The 22,815-nt window shown below is 35.7% G+C and overlaps 1 protein-coding gene across 2 annotated transcripts; it reads left to right on the forward strand.

Moving 5' to 3' along the window:
- The first annotated feature begins 281 nt into the window (after nucleotides 1-281).
- On the forward strand, nucleotides 282-22,780 carry LOC124450919 (transient receptor potential cation channel subfamily A member 1-like). 2 transcript variants are annotated; one of them, XM_047001570.1, is made up of 15 exons: nucleotides 282-510; nucleotides 632-802; nucleotides 3,216-3,638; nucleotides 5,024-5,479; nucleotides 10,991-11,291; nucleotides 11,842-12,109; nucleotides 13,328-13,420; nucleotides 13,611-13,873; nucleotides 14,752-15,061; nucleotides 15,978-16,128; nucleotides 16,821-17,042; nucleotides 19,177-19,268; nucleotides 20,431-20,664; nucleotides 21,035-21,346; nucleotides 22,264-22,780. In XM_047001570.1, the coding sequence occupies exons 2-15, from the start codon at nucleotides 787-789 to the stop codon at nucleotides 22,603-22,605; spliced, it is 3,483 nt and encodes a 1,160-aa protein (XP_046857526.1). In that variant the 5' UTR covers nucleotides 282-510; nucleotides 632-786; the 3' UTR covers nucleotides 22,606-22,780. The 2 variants fall into 2 exon arrangements, with proteins under 2 accessions (XP_046857526.1, XP_046857525.1); XM_047001569.1 differs by having other exon boundaries at nucleotides 297-510; nucleotides 697-802.
- The last annotated feature ends 35 nt before the right edge of the window (nucleotides 22,781-22,815 follow it).

Consider the following 22,815-nt stretch of genomic DNA (forward strand, 5'->3'; position numbering starts at 1 on the left):
TTTATTTAACACAAGTATATAGGAGAGACGTGGATTTACTTTAGCCATTTTGATGAATAAACAAAAGCCGGATATTTCAGCCACATCTTCAGGAACTAAACATTCACTCCACTAGTATGAATTTGAAAGAATTGAAACACAACCCACACATGAAGTGCCATTCATTACTTCATTTTACTAATTCCTTTCCAAGTATTTCTACGTCTCTCCAACTAATTTACTTTCCGAGTATTCCAAAGATCGTTCCGCTGTAGTGCGGTTTCAAATAGCGACTTCCTTCAATGTGATTGCGTCAACTGAAAATGTTGTTTTCATTTTGCGAGGAAGGAAGTTTTCGATTTGAGGTTCATTTATCATTGGTTATTGCCGTTGGGCTCGGCTTTTCCGTCGTAATTTGTCAAGTGCTAGCGAATAATTGTGTTTACATACAAGCGTGTGCTTCAATCGAACATTATATCTAAATTTGCAACAATCACGAGTGTTGTTGCCATATACTCAGAAGGTCTTTAGGTGAGATTGTGTGTTTTGATTTGCAAATGCGACATTGTGTATTATTGTTTCAAAGATGATTTTCTATCTTTAATATATTATTCTGTATACTATTATTCACGGGACAAAACAACAAGGACAGGCGGATGAATGTTTCACGTTAAAGAGCTTTGTCGAATGAGAAATTAGCATGGTATTGCATTTTAGGAGGATTTCGACGCATTAAGACGATATTATCGAAGTAATATTGTCTTGACATTTTTGGAGACAGTTTAGAGCGAACAGAAATCCAAGCCAATGCAATCCAACGAAGGTAAGTTAAACTTTGTGCTAGTACTATTAGCTAGTGCTACTGCCAGAGGCGATGTAGCTTCGATTTTATGTGAACGAGGCGATACCAATTTGAAGGCTTTTTATTTGCGCTCGGCTTGCTAGGATTCCGTGCGACTTGATCTGTATTGAGTTTTTTGAGGCAGTCAATGAAAGGAGATGTTTTAGCGGTAAAAAAATGTATTTGAAATGCACCATGCTCCAGATCATGTCAATATTTTTGAATTGATGTGAATCAGCTAAGCTGGCTAATGTAAACAAAGATTGCTCCCCGTAGAGATCATTTAGCAGTTCAAATATAAATGAATTCGTCAACTCGATGGTCGTTGTATTTGAGTTTTTCATAGGAAAATATAAAAATTTCTGACTGATATTTCGACTTTTCTGCGTAGTCATTCTCGTACTCGTACAAGCTGTGTATGTTGAGAATACCCAAGTAGCACAATTACGTTGTGACAACGTTGCAGTAACAGTCATATTGTACGTTGACAGAACGTTTTTTGTGGACTCGTAGGGACGTAAATAAAACGTCGGGACCGACGTTAATACCAACGTTGTTTAGACGTTACTTTAACGTGGAATAATTACCTGGTGCAAACGTAGAAGTCTAATGTTGAGACAACGTTGTAATTTACGTTAATTAAACGTTTTTTTTGTGGACTCGTAGGAACGTAAATGCAACGTGCGAATCGACGTTAATAACAATGTTGTAGAGACATTATTTTAACGTAACGTTAAATGAAATGATAGATCTAACACTAAGAAGGTTTTGGCAATTTACATTAAAAAAGCATTATGTAGTTTTATCATGACACGTTAACATATAGCGTTAGCAAGGCAAAGAATATATACCATGTAGCACAAAAACTACTGTAAACAATGATATATACTATTTTTTCAGCAAAATAAGATAAGCTACATGATATGTAGTATTAAAGCCAGGTATAAAATATTAATATGAATGTTTTATAAATAGAAAACTAGCTATATATTCTAATACATTTGCCTCCTTGCATATTTGTTTTTGTAAAAACGTCCTTAAAAACTCGATAGAATTTGCGTTTATAGTCTGTATATTGTCCAAAATTTCAAATTCTTTTTCATGAAAGGGTGATACAAATCTCTCAAGCCAGGCTCTGTCGTTTATATACATTTTTTCATGGATAAGGGAATAGCATGCTCATAACAATTACCATGAATATGTATATGTTATTTACCGGCTGGGAGGACCTTGCAAAAAAAATATTTTCACGAGATTTTCAAAACGCACGAACCGACCTAAACGGTACATAACATATTTATTTTTTCATTTTTATAACGAATAAATGACGATATGTGGCCTGTGTATACTGAAAGTGCATTGTTTTGTACAAAATTGACTTCATCTGGATAGTAAAATTCATTGTTGCTTTGATAACTACCATATAAATACATTTTTCTTTATCTTATAACCTTTTAAATGGCTTTTAAATCAATTTCAAAAATTCAAAATTCACTTTATAAGCAAATATTGCGAAAAAAATGTCACTTTTGTACCACGATCAAGATATCATAAAAAGGTGCCCAATCAGATTGGAAGAAATCAAAAAATTTATATAAAAAAAAATAAATTAGTTAAATTAATTCCCGCTTATTGCAAAAAAAGCAAAATCGTTAGTTTTTAAAGCTTGTTTCTTTGTATTTTAAGACAATGTCTTCGGATCGTTGATTGATAGTCGGTTGTGATCATTAAACGGTACATATACAAACGTTTAGACGCACTTGTCTGATAGCGTGCTGCATATCACGTGATGCCCTTGCGTGCATGCGTGCACTCGCGGATGTTCTCTAAAAAGATATTATAAATTATTACCATAAAATAAAAACATGAAAATTGACACATAAATTAGCAAATGTTGCTGAACACGTAAACCTGTCTTACAAGATCCCCTCCCCCCATGAAAAACAAATTGCATAACACCGTTACGGTTTTGGAAATGTTTATTAATCAATATCATACTCTCGCACGCTTGAATTTTAATGACCTGCGTCACTAGTCCCAGCGTAAAAACAACAGCAAAACGGAGACGGCATATACAATGACATAACGCATTGGCAGAAATGGGTTTTTCTTTTGTTCCAAAACTTCCATAGCTGCGTTTCATCGTGGTGATTTTATAAACTTTATTGCCACATGTGAGATAACATTGGCGTGAATTTCGTTTTGCTGTTTGATAACTATTATAACGCGCAAATATAAGCAAACACGTTCTCAAGTAGATGGAGTGATAGCCCAATAAGCGTCTTGCTCCAGTTGCGTCATGTATTTTGATCCAAGAAGCAGTGAATGTTGAATGCATTGTACCTTGGTTAAAACCTTACTATTCTTTTGTAAAAAATAGTCATTCCCTTTATAGATACCAATGTCGCACCAGGGCACGAGATGCATGTAATAAACAACGCCACCGAAAAAGATAGATTACTTCCCCACCATGCTGAGATAGAACATGAAGAGGTCTTAAAAGTCCCCTCTGATCGCATCCAATTTTATGAGAGCATACCTAGAAAACCTCCATTAAGGCGTAGCCGCTCAGTTGACCGAACGGATAACGAAAGCATTCGAGCTGTACCCGAAGAAGATGAGAGGGAACCGTCTGCTTTATCCCTCGAACCATGTGAAACTGAAAAGTTCACTGGGCCAGCGCAGAGTTATCCCGATTTTGCTCTTTCAAGTTGTTTCAACTTTAACAGATCTCAAAACCTTGATAAAATGTGCAACGATCTCTTCTTGAGCATTCACTATCATGAAGTTGACAAGTTGAAGGAGATATTGGAAGAAGGTTGGCATGAGATTACAAATTCAGTTCGCGGACTGTTCTGTTGTTAAAAGCAGCAGTTCGCATAATGTATTGTGCATTTGTGTTACATAGAATATTTAGTTGAACTACTGTGTTCTTTTCGTACCTAACTGGGCTTCAAAAAATAAGTTTAAACTAAGATGCATTTCACGCTTTTGTTTATGTTTGTATCTGAACTTTCTGAGCCTGCGTCACACTGAAAATGAGGAACGTCGTGTAGTTTTCTTGAAAATTCAATTAGCACAAGTTTATCCGGAAGCCATTGGCCTTCTTAAGCAAAGAAGTCTTTGTAAATAAGAAGTTGTTGAAATTACTTAAAAACAATGTTTTACAGCAATAATAAAAGCCTGCCTTAACTACATAATGAATAAATACTTCGAGAACTTTTACGCCGTCCAACAAGTACAAAAGCAGCCATTTTCTCAGCAAACAAATTAGTGCAATAAACTATGATTAATATAGATTTGTGCAATAAACTATGATTAATATTATAATTACTTCATCGTATCAAGTGGACCTTCCAATACGGTGGCTCTGGCTTCACAGAAATAGCGGAGTGCGTTGTCCAGTCTATTTTCAGATCAGTGCCGTCACGCCGTGATTTGCACGCAATGCATCTTGGTTGAGATACATTCTTGTCAGGCCTTCATACTGTCAGGAACTTTTTGGAGAGCGTGGAAAAAGCATTTTTTTTATCCGGACCGACCTAAATAGTGTAGAACAGATTAATGTTTTCTCCCTAAAAGCAACAGTCGATTTTTATTGTTGTCGTTTTTCAACAGTCGTTTTTCAACAATGGCGACAAAGAAAACAATTAAAATTTTCAGCTCTTCATTTTATTTTAGAAAACTCAAAATTCACTCGAAATAGATTATTACAATCGAAAGCTGCGTAATAGTTTTCTTTGCAAAACAAAACAACACACAAGAAAAAACCCTTTGCTCAAGTATTTAGTTAAATGATTTCTGATTGCGTTCAGATTTCGTAAAATTTCGCCCGTTGCTACAGCAGTCCGGACTACGATCAAAGATTGTAAAATTCCGCCCGCTGCTACAGGAAATGAGACTGTCTGAAACAGAGGCGTAGGAAGCAAGTGAAAGTTCGGGTAGCTTAAGATTTGGAACACTTTTTCATTTAAAAAGGACACTTTTTGTTTAAAAAATGGGCACGTTTTTATATTAAATTTGAAAGTTGGTGGAACACGTGCCCTCATGCCCCCCTCCCTGCGCCAATACTTAGGACTCCGCCTAATGCTGATTTGTAAAAAATAAAACTGCACATTTAGCTGACAAATTGCAAGTGCAGCATAACTTTTATCTTGAGATGTTCAGTAATTTCGTTCTCTTTTTTGTTTTGTCCTTTTGTAGATCCGCAGGTACTAGCAAAACTTTTTACCCGGCGCGACAACAATGGTTTACCTTGTATCATGAAGGCAATCGCTCGACAAAGTTTGGGGTGTATTCGACTGCTGTTGGATGAGTTTGAGAAACTCGATTTCAAGAAATTTGGCATTGACCAAATGGATGCGCTTCAATCGGACGGAAAACGGAATGCCTTACATATCGCAGCTCAGGTTGTTCGAGGCAAAGAAATTATAGAGGCAATCGCTGTGGATTCCATAATGAAACTGCTTGCCGATTGCGAAGACAACCAAGAGACAACACCACTAATTGTTGCCTGCGAATACCAGAATCATGCTTTCGTTGTTCGTTTAATCAAGTATGGGGCGAAGATTGATCACGTGAATAAAAAAGGATATTCTCCGTTGTATTGGGCTGCTGTCAACGGAAGTGCGATGACTTTGAAGATTCTTCTTGAACAAGGTTTGTAAATACTTTATGGTTTTCTAACCGACAATTTTTCTAATGATAATTTCTCTACGTTTTTAAAAATAGTCCATTTGTTTTTCGAAAAAGACATTTATACAGATTCCAAATTTAAAGCTTTGGAAAAGCTGTTTAAGGCTTCAGAAATCGTTTTATTATAGTTTTATTCCATTATATCCACATTGAGTTTTTATAATAAAGAATTAATCAACATTGAAGTTTAAATTAGCGTCACAAAAACGTCCTTTGTGGCCGACTCGCGTTTCATAATTTCATTGTTCGACAAATAATTTCATTATTGAGTCATGTGGTTTACCTATATGTAACTATACTATCTGCAAGTGATTTAGTTATTACTGATATTAGCTACTAAACATATGTGAATATGCTCAGGGGATGTGATGTTAACATGACTCTACTGCTAGGGTAACCCTACTGCTAAGGTGCCTCTAGCACGCATGTAAAACATATTGACTTAGGTTCACTCGCTTGCTAGAATAACCCTTCTGCTAGGGTTGCCCTACTTCCATGTAAACAGCTAAGCCCTAAAAAACTAACTCGTATTTGATTATTCGACTCGGAGCTATATATATTATTTGTACGAATGATATATAGAAGCATAATTGAAACTTTTGTTAACGTGCATTTGATAAACAATAGAGTTTTTTTAAAGGATGGGGCATATTTCACCATCTCTCAACCTCGTGCGTCATAAGTGATGATATTATGTACGTACGATACTAGTTTTATGCTGTTGCAATATGTTAAAATGACACTATAGTGGAGGCCCGACAACTCGAACTCCCAATGGAAACGGAAGAGTATTTTTGGAGTTAGCGGGGGCTCAAATACGATTACGGAAGCATTGGAGTTTTCTGTTCATTTACAGTTGTTGACTACAGCAAAGTAATGCACAGATAGTTCGAATGTGATTAAATACTTAGAAAAATCCCCACTTGTTCCGTACTTTATGTAAGTACGAGCTTCATAAACTAGGTCACTAAAATCAAGTTGTAAGTAACGCAATTGAGGCAAACTTATCATAACGAAGTTGTGAAACAATATGTATTGCATGTATGGTTTAGTAATTTCTTGTTGTTTAAATCAAATTTGCACTTTTGACCGCAAAATTTTACCTTACAATTACTACAAAGTTTACCATCAAATTCTGAGGGCTGGAATTTACAGCGACTGCTAATATTCATATGTGCATGATATTCAGTAAACTTCTTTTAAATTCATTGTTTTTTACGGATTATAACATGCATGCATGAATATAAGCCCCCTCAAATATTGATCTTCTGAGGTTCCTGATTTTCTTTCAGCTAGCGGGGAGTTTGAGTTAAACGAGTTAAATTAAGTTAGTGGGTTTCAGTATCACTGGGTTCTACTGTATATTTTCTGGATATACAATTATGAATAAATTATAATACTCTGAAAAAAATGACGTGAGCTATTTAATAATTAAGAAACATTTTATTCGTATTTGTAATCGTTTCATTGTATACTGTCAGTGGCATATCCAACCCACACGTTTGATCATGCTAAAGAAATTTTTGGCGTTCACTCAATGTAAAAACAATAAATTTCTAAAGAAATGAATATTTCTAATGATAAAAAAGCTACATATCATGACCAGAAGTTGTTGGCTGGCTACGCCACTCTGTATTATCACTGAAAAGTTTGTACCTTACGTAAGATAAATCAATTATACAGAAGATGGCATCATGAGAGGTTAAAACATGTCTGCTTTTTCAAAAATTTGTTGTTACTTCTTGACAATATACAAATGATCAAGTGGCGAAGTCTTGTATATGATGCGTTTCCACTGCCGAAGTTGATACGAGATAAAAATCCTGTAGTTCACATGGTTAATAATGTCGGAAGCTGCTGCTGCTGCAATTTAAAAAGTGTAACATCGATAGATATCATATCGACATAATATTTGATTGTGAACTACGTAATTGGTCTTTAAAATATGTCGAGTTCACATTGTTTTCAAAATGTGTTCCGCGTTCCCGTCAACCAGAGAACATTTCAGAACAAAAAAAAGAAAGAAAATTTTTATAAGACTTTGAGTAAAAGGGTTTGTGCACTTCTAAATTGTGCAGGTGGTACGCTTCAAGTGTGTAACAAAACTGCGTCTTCTAACGACGTCGATTCTTGGTTCTCCTTAGACAATATATTTCGACCTCTAGAACAAAAATTTGAACACGTTATAGGCAATAGTAATGTCAGCTCACATTTTTCGTCATGGAGATATTCGCAGACTGTTTTAGCTTTTGAAGTCAACGCTTTGACGGCGAGCAATGGCGATGCATTTGTTTGTACGTTGACGACAAATGCATATGTTCCAACTTCGACCCAAGTATTGCCAATTAAAGGAAATGAATTTCGTGCATTGAAAGAGTTGTTGAATTGTACCCGTTGCGTCGACATAACGGAATTCGAGAAAGATGGCTCAAAACTTAAGGATTTCGAATTTATTCGCGACACATGTCTTGATTTCGAAGAGTCAAAAATCTTACAATTTAAATGCTTTGAATCCACTGACAAAAGTGTCTCTGCCAAGATTATAAACAATGGTTTCACGTCTTACGTTTCGGCGTTTTCCAATTTCGTCGGTGGTCGAATTCTCGTAGGAATCGAAGACAAATTTAGACGTGTCGTCGGAGTAGCTGTTAATAAAAAAGAGAAGGAAGGTTGTCGTGATGATCTTATAAAAGAGATGAGGAAAAAAATGAAATGGCCAGAATACTGTTCTTCGGTGAACAGTGAACAACCAATCGATGTAAAATTCCATTCTGTCGTCAATAGCGACCACTCTCCATATGTATGTAATGGAATACAAGTTTATGTCATTGAGATTACAATTCATCCACGTCCTGGAGGTGTTTTTGTCGATACTCCGGAGAGCTATACTATAGTTGATAACAATGGCGTGAAAAGTGTTCAAGCGTTGACGTTTGATGAATGGAAAAAGATGTTTTTTATTCAGGAAAGAACGATTTCTCGAACAATGTCAAAGTGTGACTGGAGTCAGAAAAAATTAAAAGTGATCTGCGATGAGCTGGATGGTAAACTGTTGAGGCTTATCAATTTTGGGAGGTGGTCCGACTTCTTGAAGGAGGTTGAACTAGATTTGGATAAATATGAATCTCAAAGGACTGAAATAGAATTGGTCCTCTTGTCGAAATGGTATGTATATCATTATAGGAAAGGTGAGTTTGAAGAGGCCGAGAACAAAATGGTTGAATTTAAGAAAAAGTCAAGTTCGACCAAAGACAATTTGATATTTGAAATCCGTGGGCGACTTTGTCTATCTGCCTTGCAGCGCACGCGCGGGGATTTCGAGAGTAGTTACGAGACGGCAAGAGATTGTCTCAATAAAGTCAAAACGATGCAAACGCTCCGAGTCACTTTTGGTTCTGCCATCATTTATTTGCTATGGCAAGTCTTCACTATAGACAAGTTCAAATCGGAAGCAATCGGGATAAACGCGACATTCTTCTCGAGAACGCTATCAGAACTGCAAAAACCGCACAATTCTCCGCGGGTGAATACCAATTTTGCGAGCTTCGCATTTATGCTGCTAAACATGCTGCCGTTTATGAACGTGACTTATCTGCATTGCGTAACCATGCAATAACGACTGAACAATATACAGACAAAGACCAAACCAAAACAAATTAAGTCCATGCATAGAAATGGCTTGCTGGTATTTCGGGGAAAAACAGTAGCTAACAAGACCACTGCGTGTAAAAAATTTCAACGAAGACTTAATTTATGTCGCCGTGAAGTTTGTTGAATGACAAGTATTTCATTTCGCGTGACAGAGCTTGTTTAGTTTATTGAGATTATGTTTAAGATGCATTTGTTTTAACTGCTGCGTTGACAAAGACGAAGAATCCTCCAAGAGAAAATGCAAACGAAATACACGAACATGATACATTCCTGATTACAAGAAGAAAGAATAGAATCTTTTTCAGTCCTGCATGTTGGTGAAGAGATTTTTCAGCCCTTTGAAGTGGCCTACCATCATGGGCGCTTTGGCGTGATATAAAATAGACTTTTTAGTTCGTACATTTCAAGGGCGTGTTACAACAGTCAACAGATTTGCGTCAGTGTTTGGGCATTTCGAATATAAAGAATCTCCAGCATGGGCATGAGAATGCGTAACACGTTTTTCCCTACAGTCGAAAAGAGAGTTTTTTGTATGACTGTTTCACAAAGAAAAAGTCCTATGACACCTTACTTTGAATCATTGCGTATAAAAATATGACTACTAAACTTTTACCATTCAGTGTGTAACTTGTACATACATGTGCCTTATAAATCTTTAATAGGTGGTTTGCATCTTACGTCATGGCTGCCATGCTGTTGGTCAAATATAAAAAATGTTTTGTCTATACTATTGTGGGCACTAACCGTCATAGGCGCGAGCCACCTTGTTGGTGGAGGTTGGTTGCAATCCAAACCTACGAAGTATACCAAACAAAGTCATAACTAATACTTTTATTTGTATAGATATATTCCGATTTCGTACCAAACAATTTGTAAAATTGATACATATTTATGAAGTAGAGTGTAACATATGTATAATAACATGGTTGCTTTGGGATCTTTTGTTGCCTAGGACTTTCCCCCGGATGTTTACCAAAACGCCCTCGGTTTGCGGTACTTTTACTCACTAATATCTCTGAAAGCATCCGTTTTCTTATAATAACAATCATGTGACTGCAAATATAGTGATATTGTCCTCCTTCAAAGATGAAGGGCATCATTGCTATAAAGATCGACATTATTTGTACTAAATTTATTTTGCAACTTATAAAATACATTCATACATGTACGGTCACAAATCTGCGCCCCATCAAAAAGTGAAGAAAAGAATTTGAGTGCGCACTGATCACTTCGAGTTCCGCCACCGTTTTGCAGGCATTCACAATGTAATGTCTCTTGCTATCAAAGCACATTAGTTGTTTGTGAAAAATGGTGCCATTTCTCTTTCAAAAATTGCCAGATGTTTGTATCTCTAGCCTCTTGTCATAGAAAACATTGATTTGTAAAAATTACACCGGAGTCTGTCATTCAAAGCTTTCCAACACAGAAAAAGTTCACCATTTTTAATTATGCGCTACAACGCGGGATGAATTAAAGAAAACTGGTATTTAAAGTGTAGCAAAGTACGGTTAGCTGCAAGTAGCTCTCCATTTTTGTTCAACCAGATTTAAAAAGTGTGGTCACTAAATCACTCCGACCGTGTTTGTATTGTCTGGATGATAAAATTCGGTGGCCTTAACCTTTTTCCCCTCCTTCCCTAAGTTGAACGTTGGGAAGAGAGCGTTGCCCTGTATCCATCAAAGTTTCTACTACCTGTTGTCATGGTCGTTAGATAATTAGTGTGGAAAAATACGAACAAAATATACTCAAGCATCCGGTCTTTGTGAAACGAACGTGTTCATATCTATGCCAAATGTGATATGGAATACTGTGTTTGTTTTTTAGGTGTTAGGAGTAGGGATTTAAGCCTGTTGGAGCTTTTCAAAAACTGCAAGATCTACAATGGCATGGAAACAATCATCGAGGCAATTTTGTTGAGCAAAGATCCTGAGACATTAAAAGTTTGTTTAAGCGTCCAAGAAGGTGAAGAAATCATCAAGCAATGTTTGAAACAATTGGAGAGAAAACCAACTTTTATTCATAGTATTTGCGAAACGCCGCTGATCAAATTAGTTGAGCTTGCGGTTGAAGATAATCTACAATTGTTGAAAAGACAAGACGAGAACGGTACTACCCCATTAATAAGGTATGTTTTGTGGTAGGAATACAATCCAGGGACGTCGCATACGGGGTCTGTGTGCATGAAGGGGTGTCACAAAGTGCTATATATAGCTACAGTGAAAATTCAACAATATACTGTGGTCTTCCAGTTGCTCTAAATGTTTTCATACGTGAATTATTTCATAACGTTGGTGTCTACCTAATGTCACACGTTCATAAACGACCAATTAAAGACGAGTTTAAAGACTTTGTTTGGGTTTTTATTGTATGTTTTATGATCAAATAGATCTTTATTAAAAGCTTTCCAAACTAATAGATTATTTCTTTTAGTAAAGATCAGGGACGCCGGAACGTCGATAATTGGGAGGGGGGATGGGAAGTATTCATATATGCGTGTTTACCTGATTACTTTCTTTTGAAATCAATTGTTTTTTGCGTGCCGGGACTACGAATTTATGAATATTTGCCTCCCTCAATTATCGACGCTCCGGCGTCCCTGGTATAGATGTATGATTATCTGATTCTTTGTATTCCAAAACTGCTTTTTCGATGTAACAATTTTTGCCCTTCTGCAGAGCAATTGAAGCAAACCAAAACGAAGTTGCAAAAAGATTATTGGAAATAGAGGTTAATGGAACAATGTCGCAGAAGGAAAAGCCTACTTACGAAACGGCATTGATTCATGCTTGCAAGCTGCAGAATTATGACATTATAATAAAAATCATGGAAATTTCTGACAACGATCTTTCAATTGTCGATGCCGATGAAAGAAACATATTTCATCATGCTGCAAAACACGATGAAGTGTTATCGATCATCATTGGTTATTGTAGAGTGGATCTGGTATGTGTAGACAAGAACAATTTTGGCAAAGGAATATGTTTCCTTTCGAATTTATTCTTTGTTTTACAGCAACGAATCTCACCAGAATTTACACTTTGTCTGCTTGCTTGTAATCAACTACCTAGATAGCATGCCGAACTAGTTTGGGTGATACTATATGCAAGCTTCATTGAATATACAATCTGCAAAAATAAACATTGGTAGATGTTTAAGAAACAGAAAACATTTTCAAGGTTTCTATACGCGTGAATGTTTGGGAGAAATTAGAAATTGCGTGGTATGCACGCTCGTGCGAGTGTTTCCAAGCAATTTCGAGTTTCTCCCAAACTTCGGCAAGTTTTTCTAGAACATATTAGGAACAAGTAAATATGTTTTCTACATCTATTGCGAAATAGCCTTTTAAAAACAACGTTGAAAAAATAAAATTAGCGATTTCAATAGCTCATTGTTTATGTTTTCGACGTTAAATTCTCCTGCGAAAGTCACGCGACCTGCGTGACTGAAGTTCTCGTGCGTGATAGAAACACGCGTGAATATTTGGGAGAAGCTCTCTTGCATTACAGAGTTATAGGAGCAAGATTTCATTCGACAAATCAACGCCCGTGTTTTTAAAAGGTTATTTTATAATACTCAATACTTGCGTAACTCGAACGCGTGCGCAAGTTTTAGAGCAGGTGTTCACTCATTGTGGAGTAATGATTAATATTACATTTTACCCCTAACGTGAGTGAAACGTCATTGTTTACTCGTCGGCTAAGGAAATACGTTGTTATTCGTTTTTATGAGTAAATAGAAGTTTTATGTTTTTTCTGAATCCTAAGTAAATTGTACATTTATACTCTTAAGATGCGCCTGGTGGTTAAAATAATTTTTAAGTAGTTACGCGAAGAAAAACAAACGTTCAAAAGGGATTTCCTCCTTTCTTTCAAACTCAGCTTTAAGGATTTGAAAGTAGCGCCTATGAAATTGTTATGTCTTATTGAGTTTTGCAGGTGAAATGATTATCTATGGTAACCTAACATGTATAGAAAAATAGCGATTGATTGAATGTAGAAAAGGGCTTCTTTCCGTTGTGTATAGATAGGTGGTAGATCCTCCATGGGTTCTTTCGTTTAGATGATTACATTCTCATCTATGCGCATGCTTTAGAGGAATGGAAATTCTTTCATTTAAATACTTCAAGTAAGATATAATCTCAGCAATTTCTATTTTATTCAGAAAAAGTGTGAAAATTACAAGAGGCACCTGACGCAAGCTGATAAAAATGGACACGTGCCACTGCATTATGCAGCATCCAGTGGAGCATGGAAGGTCAGTGATGTGAACATATATTTTCTTCATGTTCAAAACTTCTGTCTTCAATCTGACAAGTCAAAATGATGCATCTCCTTTTTCTTCAAATATATACAATAACTTCTTTGCTGACTTCTGACTATGATGTGCCAACTCAAATCGAAAGCCTCTCAAATTTAATGCTAGAAATCGATTCTCTCCAATCTAGAACGTGAAACTGCTTCTTGAAAATGGTGTACCTCATGATTCCCGTAGTTTCCATTTGGAACGAACGCCTTTACATTATGCAGCATTTAGTAACATTGAAACCGTACGGGCCCTCGTAGATCATGTTGCAAATCTTCAACAAGATGTTTCGAAATTCGTAAATGCAGTTGATTCCAACCTTCAGACGTGCTTACACCTCGCGGCCTGTCTCGGTAAATGGCAAACTGTTTCATATCTGCTAGAACACGGTGCCACCATCACAGGGTAAGGAACAAAAAGTAAAACTGTGCATTTATATGAACCCAGAGCTTAAGAATCTGCAAGGTTAAATTTTCATACCCCTTTGTTTGTGAAATTTTTTAAATTAGAATTTGAATCGGGTTCTTATTCTATTTTCATCATTCTAAGATTACATTTGAAACTAATAAAAATATATACCTAAAAAATGAACTCAAAATTGTTTTAAAAAGAGCTAATGTTATGGTGAATTGTGAAAATAATGACGTAATAATGCTTTGTGTTGTGTTAATGTTCTTTTAAGAAGTTCTGTTTAACAGTTCTTTTAAGTACTAGTACGTTATCATTTTCACCATTCCCCATGGTATTTGCTCTTTTTAAACAATTTTTAAATTTGTCACCCCGACAAAGTCTGTATTTACGACTTAAAAATGAACTGTTAATTACAAAGTAATACAAATTACTTAGATGTCAGAATCCTAGATAAGTCAAACACTGTATTATTGCGTTGGTATAAGAGCACATACTGCAATTTGAGAAAAATTTAGTATAAGCTATTTTAATATTTTCGAAAACAGACGAAAAGGGCTCATTTTTCTTTACAAAATACAAACCTATCTAAGAACTGTTTAGGCTAACATCAATTGACCTCCATCTATATAAGAACCTGTTTAGGCTAACGGCTTAACTTCTTTTAACTCGGGTTTACTTTTTATATGCTCGTTCTATTGAATATATTTACAACCAATCAAAAGTGGACTTTCTCATCAAAAAAATTGTGGAAGTAACTCTGTACTGTGCCTTCAGTTATATGACTTCATTTTATAGAAAATGAAAAGTAGTTTCAACGCCCAAACACATATGACTTATTTCTAACACATTATTTTTAACACGTTTTATTTTAGCGATAAGGAGCGTGAGACACCTGTGCACATGGCTGCCATGTCTGGTTGCATCAGAACCATTGAATGTCTAATCAGGAACGATAGGACAGCGATTGACGCTGAGAATCTTGTTGGTGAGACTCCTGTTATGTTTGCTGCCGCCGAGGGAAATAAACAAGCGCTGAATTTTCTGTTGGAGAATGAAGCGAGTCTTTGGGGGAGCAGTCATTGTGATAGTGTAGAAAAGCGAAAAACATGTTTAGATTGGGCTGTTCTTGCTGAAAATTCTGACATTGCAAAGAGTATTTTGGAGCGTAAGAACTGGAGAGAGGTATTTATCGTTTTTTTTTTAGTCAATACTTATTTCTGGAAGTGTAAAACGTCATGTTGTTGAAGAGCGAGTCGTCTCTCTGCCCTGTCATGAGCGTGGCTCGTTGCATTCTTTTAAAATGTCTGTCTTCTGTAGAAATCTTGCTGATGTCATTGTTGTGAATATTAACTCGGGTATGAGTCAACCATTTAAGGGGCTGTTCACATGAGCCCGGTAACTGGGATTCAGCGAGGCGTGAAATGATTTTGAGTAATTTTAAGAAGTAAAAATTTTAAGCGCAAAACTTACAACTTTTTCTTAAGCGTCATAAGTCATTTTAATCGTAATTTTTAAATCAGGCTAAATTATTTGTTTTCGTTTTAAAGGTTTTGTGAATTTGCAAAGTCATAGCATAGAGAAATTGCTCAAATAAGTTTTTTGTTGTGAAGTATTTAATCTTTTCCATTTGCCAAAATGATTTAACGCTTCGCTGAATCCCGCCTAACGGGCTCATGTAATCAGCCCCTAAATCAATCAGTCTGGAGGATTTGCCAGTCAATCATGACTACCAGATGATACATGTTAGAGGAAAAATTAAAACATTTGTTTTAAATTTGTCTGTTTTGCATTATTGTTACTCTATACAAGAAATAAAAGATGTTTTTTGTGTTTGCACTGGCTTATAAAAGGTTGAAGTCGTTTGTGAGTACGTTCGAGCAGACGCAAGCACTCGACCTTCGTTCTCGAGCTTGCAATGATTTGCTCTCGAGTTCCTCGAAGATCTCCTCGGTTTGCACAAACTTGTGCAAACACAGTAAACATCTTTTATTTCTTAATTCAAAACAAGTTACAGCTGTAATTAGATGTAATTTACGCAGCGTTATTCTCGACGTCCCTTTATTTTTATTAATTTTCAACACTTATTTTCCTATTGAAGGCCATGGAAAAATCCTGCTACGGAGCCGATGGATTGCTAGCAAAAATGGTGGAGTTGATGCCGCATGTTGCTCTTGAGGTGTTGAAAAAGTGCGAGGAACCGTCAAGTGGTGGCAAGAAATATGACTTTTTTGCTTTGCAGACTACTGAAGGTAAACAACTGAAGTAATTTTCATGTTTGTTTGAAAGTTTTATCACGTTACAACACTTGTACGTAAATGTTTCATAATCAACTTGTCCTTTTAGTATACCATTAAATATCTACTTACTTTACCATCGCTCTCCAAATGTTGTTTTTCATTTCTTTTTCTCATTTGTAGTTGTTTAATTATTATAATATATTATTCTTATTATAAGATTACGTTTCCCACCCCATCTGTTTATGTCAATAGATCAAGTGGATGTGTTTGATTTTACTGATTTTAGTTCGATTAGTGTATTTTCTACCGTTTCATCGAAAATAAGTTAAGATAAATCATAAGTAAATCTACCACACGTATCTAATATAGGAAATTAAGGCCCACAATCGTATATAATAAAAAATACGGTGCATTTGCTTACGAATATAGATTTCGATAGATTTTAATCTCATATATAAGAGCATTGTGACTATATGTGCATATATTTTTACAAGATTTTGTCAGATGAGCTTAAACACTACTCCTTGTTTTGAGGTTTACAACTATTTAAAGCCGGTGGGAGAGTCCATCAACTAATCAGACCTATACTCTTGTAAAAAATGCATATATAACCAAACTGCATAAAGGAGAATAAAAAGCTTCATACATGACAAAACACTCAGTTCATGTTGTATAATTTCAAATCGAGATTTTCTCATTCCAAGGATCGTCAGGATGCGGAAAACCCGGTCAATATGTTACTGCTCTGAAATCATTAAAGGCAATGGTGAATCATTCAAGAGACCAATGTTTAAGCCATGACGTCGTGCAACGCTTTCTTCATGAAAAATGGGTAGTCGGTGGACGAAAGTGCTATATGTTAATGTTCTTCATCTACGGGATGTTTCTCCTCGCACTTACGGCCTATGCTACTTTTACTACCTTGGGTATGTCCAATCAAATGACTTAGAACGCAATCAACTAGATATTTGACTCCATCTTGAAATGTGGAAAGCTAAGATATTTACGAAATCTGTTTTTCCTCAGTTGATGTGCATTTACAAAAATGATAGTCTGGTTTTTATTTTTAAAATACTGATAGGATTTGTTTCTTAAATTTTCTTTAAACTTATTTTTCATTCCTACTTTAATTTGCTTTTTGCCACCTTTCAAGATGGCGTTCTTGCCTCACCCTGACACAGTGGTTAGACATTTAGAGGACTGGGATCTAAGTCATTGATCCAATCAAGTAAATCGCTTACAAACCCAGTAAACTCAATTCTGCAAGATTATATAGAATGTGGTTACTCCGACTCTATTGTCAATCTCATCAAGAGATTTGAAAATGATACTTTTTACTTTCGGAATGGTCTCACCAAACCGTGGCGACTGGCGATGCCAGACAGCCCGATTTTCTACTCCTACGATGGAAATTTCTCAACAAAAATTGTTTTCATTTCTTTAGAAAATTAATTCCATTCGAGTCGCGTTCTATTTAGGAACTAGGATTCTGATTTTAAAGATTCTGATTGCTTAGATATTTAATTCAAATGGAACTTAAAAATCTATTAGGGATTTTTATCGCAGACTCTTTTCCGAATTATGAAGAACTTCATAAACGCATTTATTTTGTTACGAAGCATACTCCGAATAGAAGACTCGTGTTTAAATCAATATTTGAGAAAGAAACAAGAAATTTTTTATTTGAAAAGTTATATTTCGAATTTGTTACAAATTCGTCATCAAATATAGTTTTCAAACTATTTTAAGTTCTGTTTTAAGTTCTTAAACTTCACTTGACACTTATCACTAACATAAAAACAACCATGCCGACTCATTGCTTTTGAGATCTCCTTCCGAATTGACTTTTTCTTCCATTTTGTATCCTGAAATTTTTCTTGATTGGCCTTGTAAAGTATCAGTAGCTGCTGAACTTAGGGTTCGGTCCACTTTGGTAGATGATTCTCTGAGGTCTCTACTTTTGTCATAACTCTACAATTTTCTGCAGTCTCGGCTCCTTCATGGCTGTCTTTTGTTGTCCCTGTCCAACTTTTTTCACCTGGAACTGCACAATGTGTTTCAAGCGACCGAAGCATGTGTATGTCAATGGTGCCAAAATTGTTTTCTGCAAAGATATTGTTGGAAACGTTTGGCCTTTTAGTATTGCATACTGATGTACTTTGATGTTAGGATCACAAAAACACTAACAAACAAGCGCTTAAAAATTGGACTATAAGCCCTGCATGATATTTTATGCAACATTTGTTGTTAGATAAATAAAAACTGTTAATAAATTACGTGAATGTTCAGTTGCACAGCTGCTGCAACAATATCCTTTATCGGAAGAATAATACGAAAAAGTTTCATTAGCCAGCTCGTGATAGCCAGTACTTTTCGACTGAAAAGGCTTACGACAATTGGGGTTATTGCAAATTTCTTCCGATATGTTGCCTTTTTCAAAAAAGGCCAGAGTTTCTAAAGCGTTAGAAATTGTGTGAAAGGAAAATATTTTTAGCAGGATAAGTATGGTGAAATAGTACGCACCAACATACCTGTTTTGTTCTTTTCCATGTTTTCCAACGCCCACAAAGCAGACTTAGATCCGAAATTATTTTAAAAGGAACGGTAAAAATTGCAATCAGATTTATGAATTAATCCAAATAATCCACTTCCTACTGTGGATTGCTTGGATTGGAATCCGTGTCAATATTTTCCAAAATTGAAAGGTTGAATCTGAAACCTGATTCAATAATCTCTTAATGGTTTGTCAAAAGGAACGCGATCTCGTTGTTTTTCCAGTGATTGAGGACAACAATATCTGCATTGTAGGAGCAAAAAATTGGAATGGCTTTGCTACTGACATCAAATAGAACTGAGTGAGCTACTTCAGAGAAAAGAAAACGTGAATGTATCTAATTTATAATTCACTTGAACAGTATGATCCGGCAAAGCAAAATTAACTGTACATTTTATGGAAAGGAACATTTACGAAGATTTAACTTAATTTTCACTTCTTCTCGACTCATTTTGGAGTTAAAGATGAACTTTTCTCTGCACTTTGCTCTCAAACTGTGTTTTTAGGTTACGTAAGCGGGGAAAGTCCATCATGCAACGCCTCACGTATCGTATGCTGTATTTTCGGTGTCTTCAGCCTCGCCAAAGGAATTTTTCAGGTAAAAGATTCAAAATAATTTTCACTCCTTCTATACTGAAGCATCACAACTTTCTCGTGATGTCCTACTCCTTATGAATTTCAAGCGTAAAGTTATAGAAACACATTGGAAAGTGTTGAGAGAAACGAGAAATTGCTTGGCAAGCACCAAGTGCAAATATTTCTAAGCAAATTTGAATTTCTCCAAAACTTTCACTAGTGTTTCTGTAACTCAATAAGAACAAAGAAATATGTTTTTTAGTTCGTTTATAAAAAATCCTTTTAAAAACAAAATCAAAAAGAATAATGTATTAATAATTATTGCATTAGATTTATTATGATATCAAGAATTATTCAGACCAAGGTCAATATTATCTGACAAAGCAAATCTGAGGCGGATTACGTTGACCAAAGTCTGAATAATTTTGATATCAAGTGAAAGCCGAATTCAATAATACTATTGAATTCGGCTCATAGCCATGTACATCGTACTCACCGTCTATTGTTCTGCTTCTCGCTGTTACTCGCTATCCATTGAAGTAGCGTAGCCAAAAAATTTTTAGCAACATGAAATCTGCCAACGATTTTAAGCCTCTGGAAGACTCAAATACGCCCTTTGCTTTAATGAAATCAACCCAGATTTTATGTCCTCGGGCCTTTTATCATTATAAAGCAAAGTGTGAAGACTCATACGAAAGCTAAGGCTTGATTTCTTCGAAAAATTGGCTGCAACCCAACTATTTACTATTTTTCTGCTCTTCCTAGTACAAAGGCAATGCTTTTAGACGCTTATAGATTTAGTTGTGCTTCAGCAGTAGTGTTTTAATAGCAATTGAATACACGACTCGTGTAACACGAGTACCTTGGATGACGTCAGAAAATTAGCTAGTTTCAGACTCTTCATTATCACGGACATGGTTCACAAGAATATACGATTTTAGTGAATTTAACGCTTTACAAAAATCAAACGATTTGACAAAATTCAAAATTTTTTCTGAAAGAGGCTTAAAATCATAGACAGATTTTATATTGCCAAAAAAACTTTGGTGGAAGGGGGCACTTTACGTACTTGCACTTCAACTAAAGATTTATTGAAATGCTGGTGTTTCAATCATTCGACCGATCAAATGGCTTCTAGATGGCTATTTTATAATGAACATTGGCATTGTTTTTTGTTGTTCTAGCTCGTGCATCGAAGACTGAAATACTTTAACAGTGTGTCGGCGTATTTGGAATTGGCCATGTACATTTGTGTGTTTATATTTATACCAAATGATAAAAAGAGCAATATGCAACAGCAGGCAGGAGCGATTGCAGTTTTCCTTGCGTGGATAAATTTTACTTGGTTCTTGAAGCGATTTCAAACGTACGGCATATACATCATTATGGTCAACAAGATATTTATCACGTTCGTTAAGGTAAAAAGTCACGAAAGACTGGAAATTGGTTTCGCTTTTTTTCACGATATATGCTTTGAATTTTGAAGTAAATTATAGCGCTATACGTATGCACTTACATTAACACCGTATAACTTTAAAGTTTATTTAAACGAGCTGAATATTGCCCAATCAAATTCCTCTTAAAATTAGAAAATTGCGTAGTTGAAAGAGAAAAAGAAAATTTGAACATTTTTTGTTCGACGTTTCTGCTAAGTGTGAAAAAACTATACCAACAGTCTCAGGAGACCTTACTTTAATATAGTTCCAGTTTATATATAATCCAGTTTTTCGAACAATTTAGTAATTGAGAAACTGTTGTTATTTGATTCAAAACAAACAACTTTTATAGGTTTTTGTTCCTGTATCATTCTTCCTTATGGCGTTCTCAATGGCTTTCTTCGTGCTTTTCCACAAGGAAGACGCCGGTTTTGATAACATAGTCAAGTCTTTTGTAACATCGTTCGCCATGATGGTTGGCGAGGTCGACTATCGTGACACATTTCTTCAAAACAAGGGCGAGAATTTCGCCCTTCGTCTCGTCTTCTTGGTATTATTTCTCATTGTCGTTGGCATTCTACTCATGAATTTGCTTACAGGTCTCGCTGTCGGCGATATAGGAATGATTATGAAGCGTTCATTTATAGAAAGCCAACGCCAACAGGTGAGTGCATGTACTCTTCAAGTTCATGCAGTAAAAAGAACGCGTGTGTCCCACAGCTTCACTTAAGATTCAAACGAAAATTGAAGCAAATGTTTGAAAATTTGAGAAAACCGAAGAACCTAGGAAATAATAGAGCTATGTGATCAAGCTATCGTAGAAGTTTTTGCTACTCTAAGAATCCCAAAATCCACAGCTGCTGTCTGTGTCAAGTTAGCAGCAGTAGTCTATTTCGCCTTTGCTTTGATCTGCTATTGCATTAATCTTCAAATGTTTTGCTGGTATTTCTCTATATAGCTTTCGTCAATTTTCTATGATTTTTGAAAGATTCTTTAAGACTTTCTTCATGCACATTATAGCCTTACGAAACGCTAGCAGTACAGTTTCATACCGTTTATTGCTTCAACAATACCGTCAGATTTTGTTCCGTTTTGGTGTAGTGTTCAGCCACGCTGTATTGATGCCGGGTAAAGTTTGTCTTACTTAAAGTTATTTCAATTTGTGCCAACCATGTTTATCGCTGTCGCGCGTCTGTGTTCGAAATTTTGACTCCATCAATTTCAACAGAGTAAAAAGTTTTGCTATTTTCATACCGGCATCATGTGAACACGATCCTAAAAGGCAGAACAATGAAAAAAAGGGGTGTATCCCAGAAAGCACGAGTTTTAGTCTGGCAGCAACAGTATGTTTTCTGCGAATTGAATGTTTTAAATATAATCGAAAAATCAAAGTATAAACATATTGTAAAACACCATATATATTTTTTCTGCTTTTCACACTTTTACATAGGTTTTTATACATGCACGCTCGCTAGTAAAAAACATGAAAGGAACATCTAGCAGTCCTCCCCCTTGCCCACTGTCAATGGCGCCCATGTATAAAAGTCTAAGAGCTAGATATATTTTGCGTTTTCATTGCAGGCAATGCTAATTATTGACATTGATCATTTTTTGGGAAGATATCCTGGTTTTAAGACGAAATATCTGGAGCGTTTGATCGTAACAAAGAAAAAGCATCGTCATAATTTTGCCATCAAATGTTTCCAAAAACTCGTGGACTTGATGTATCCACGTTTGAATATCGAATATGACAATAACACGGAGAAGAACCACGAATGTAACGAAATAGCTCAGTTAAAGTGCCAGTTGAGTAAAGTTCAGAAAACTCTAGAGGAAATCAACAGCTCGTTGGAAAAAAGCAAGAGAAAAAATCCGAACACAAAATTGAAAAACTACTATTCTCGTCGACACACTCTACAATAGAACAATTACAGAAGAGTGAATTCTTTTTCACAAACATTTATTTCTCTCTTTAAATGTAGCTAATAACATTTCCGTTGTGCACACTCGCACTCGTGCATATTTTCTGCTCAATGGAAAAAGTGTAGCTATTATTAAAATAGTGAAAAATTATTACGCTAATAACTAGATAGAAAAAGTGACTGAGGGTATTGTTTCGTTTAAAAAGGGATC

The sequence above is a fragment of the Xenia sp. Carnegie-2017 genome, unplaced genomic scaffold (assembly GCF_021976095.1).
Source record: "Xenia sp. Carnegie-2017 unplaced genomic scaffold, XeniaSp_v1 HiC_scaffold_24, whole genome shotgun sequence".
Classification (NCBI taxonomy): domain Eukaryota; kingdom Metazoa; phylum Cnidaria; class Anthozoa; order Malacalcyonacea; family Xeniidae; genus Xenia; species Xenia sp. Carnegie-2017.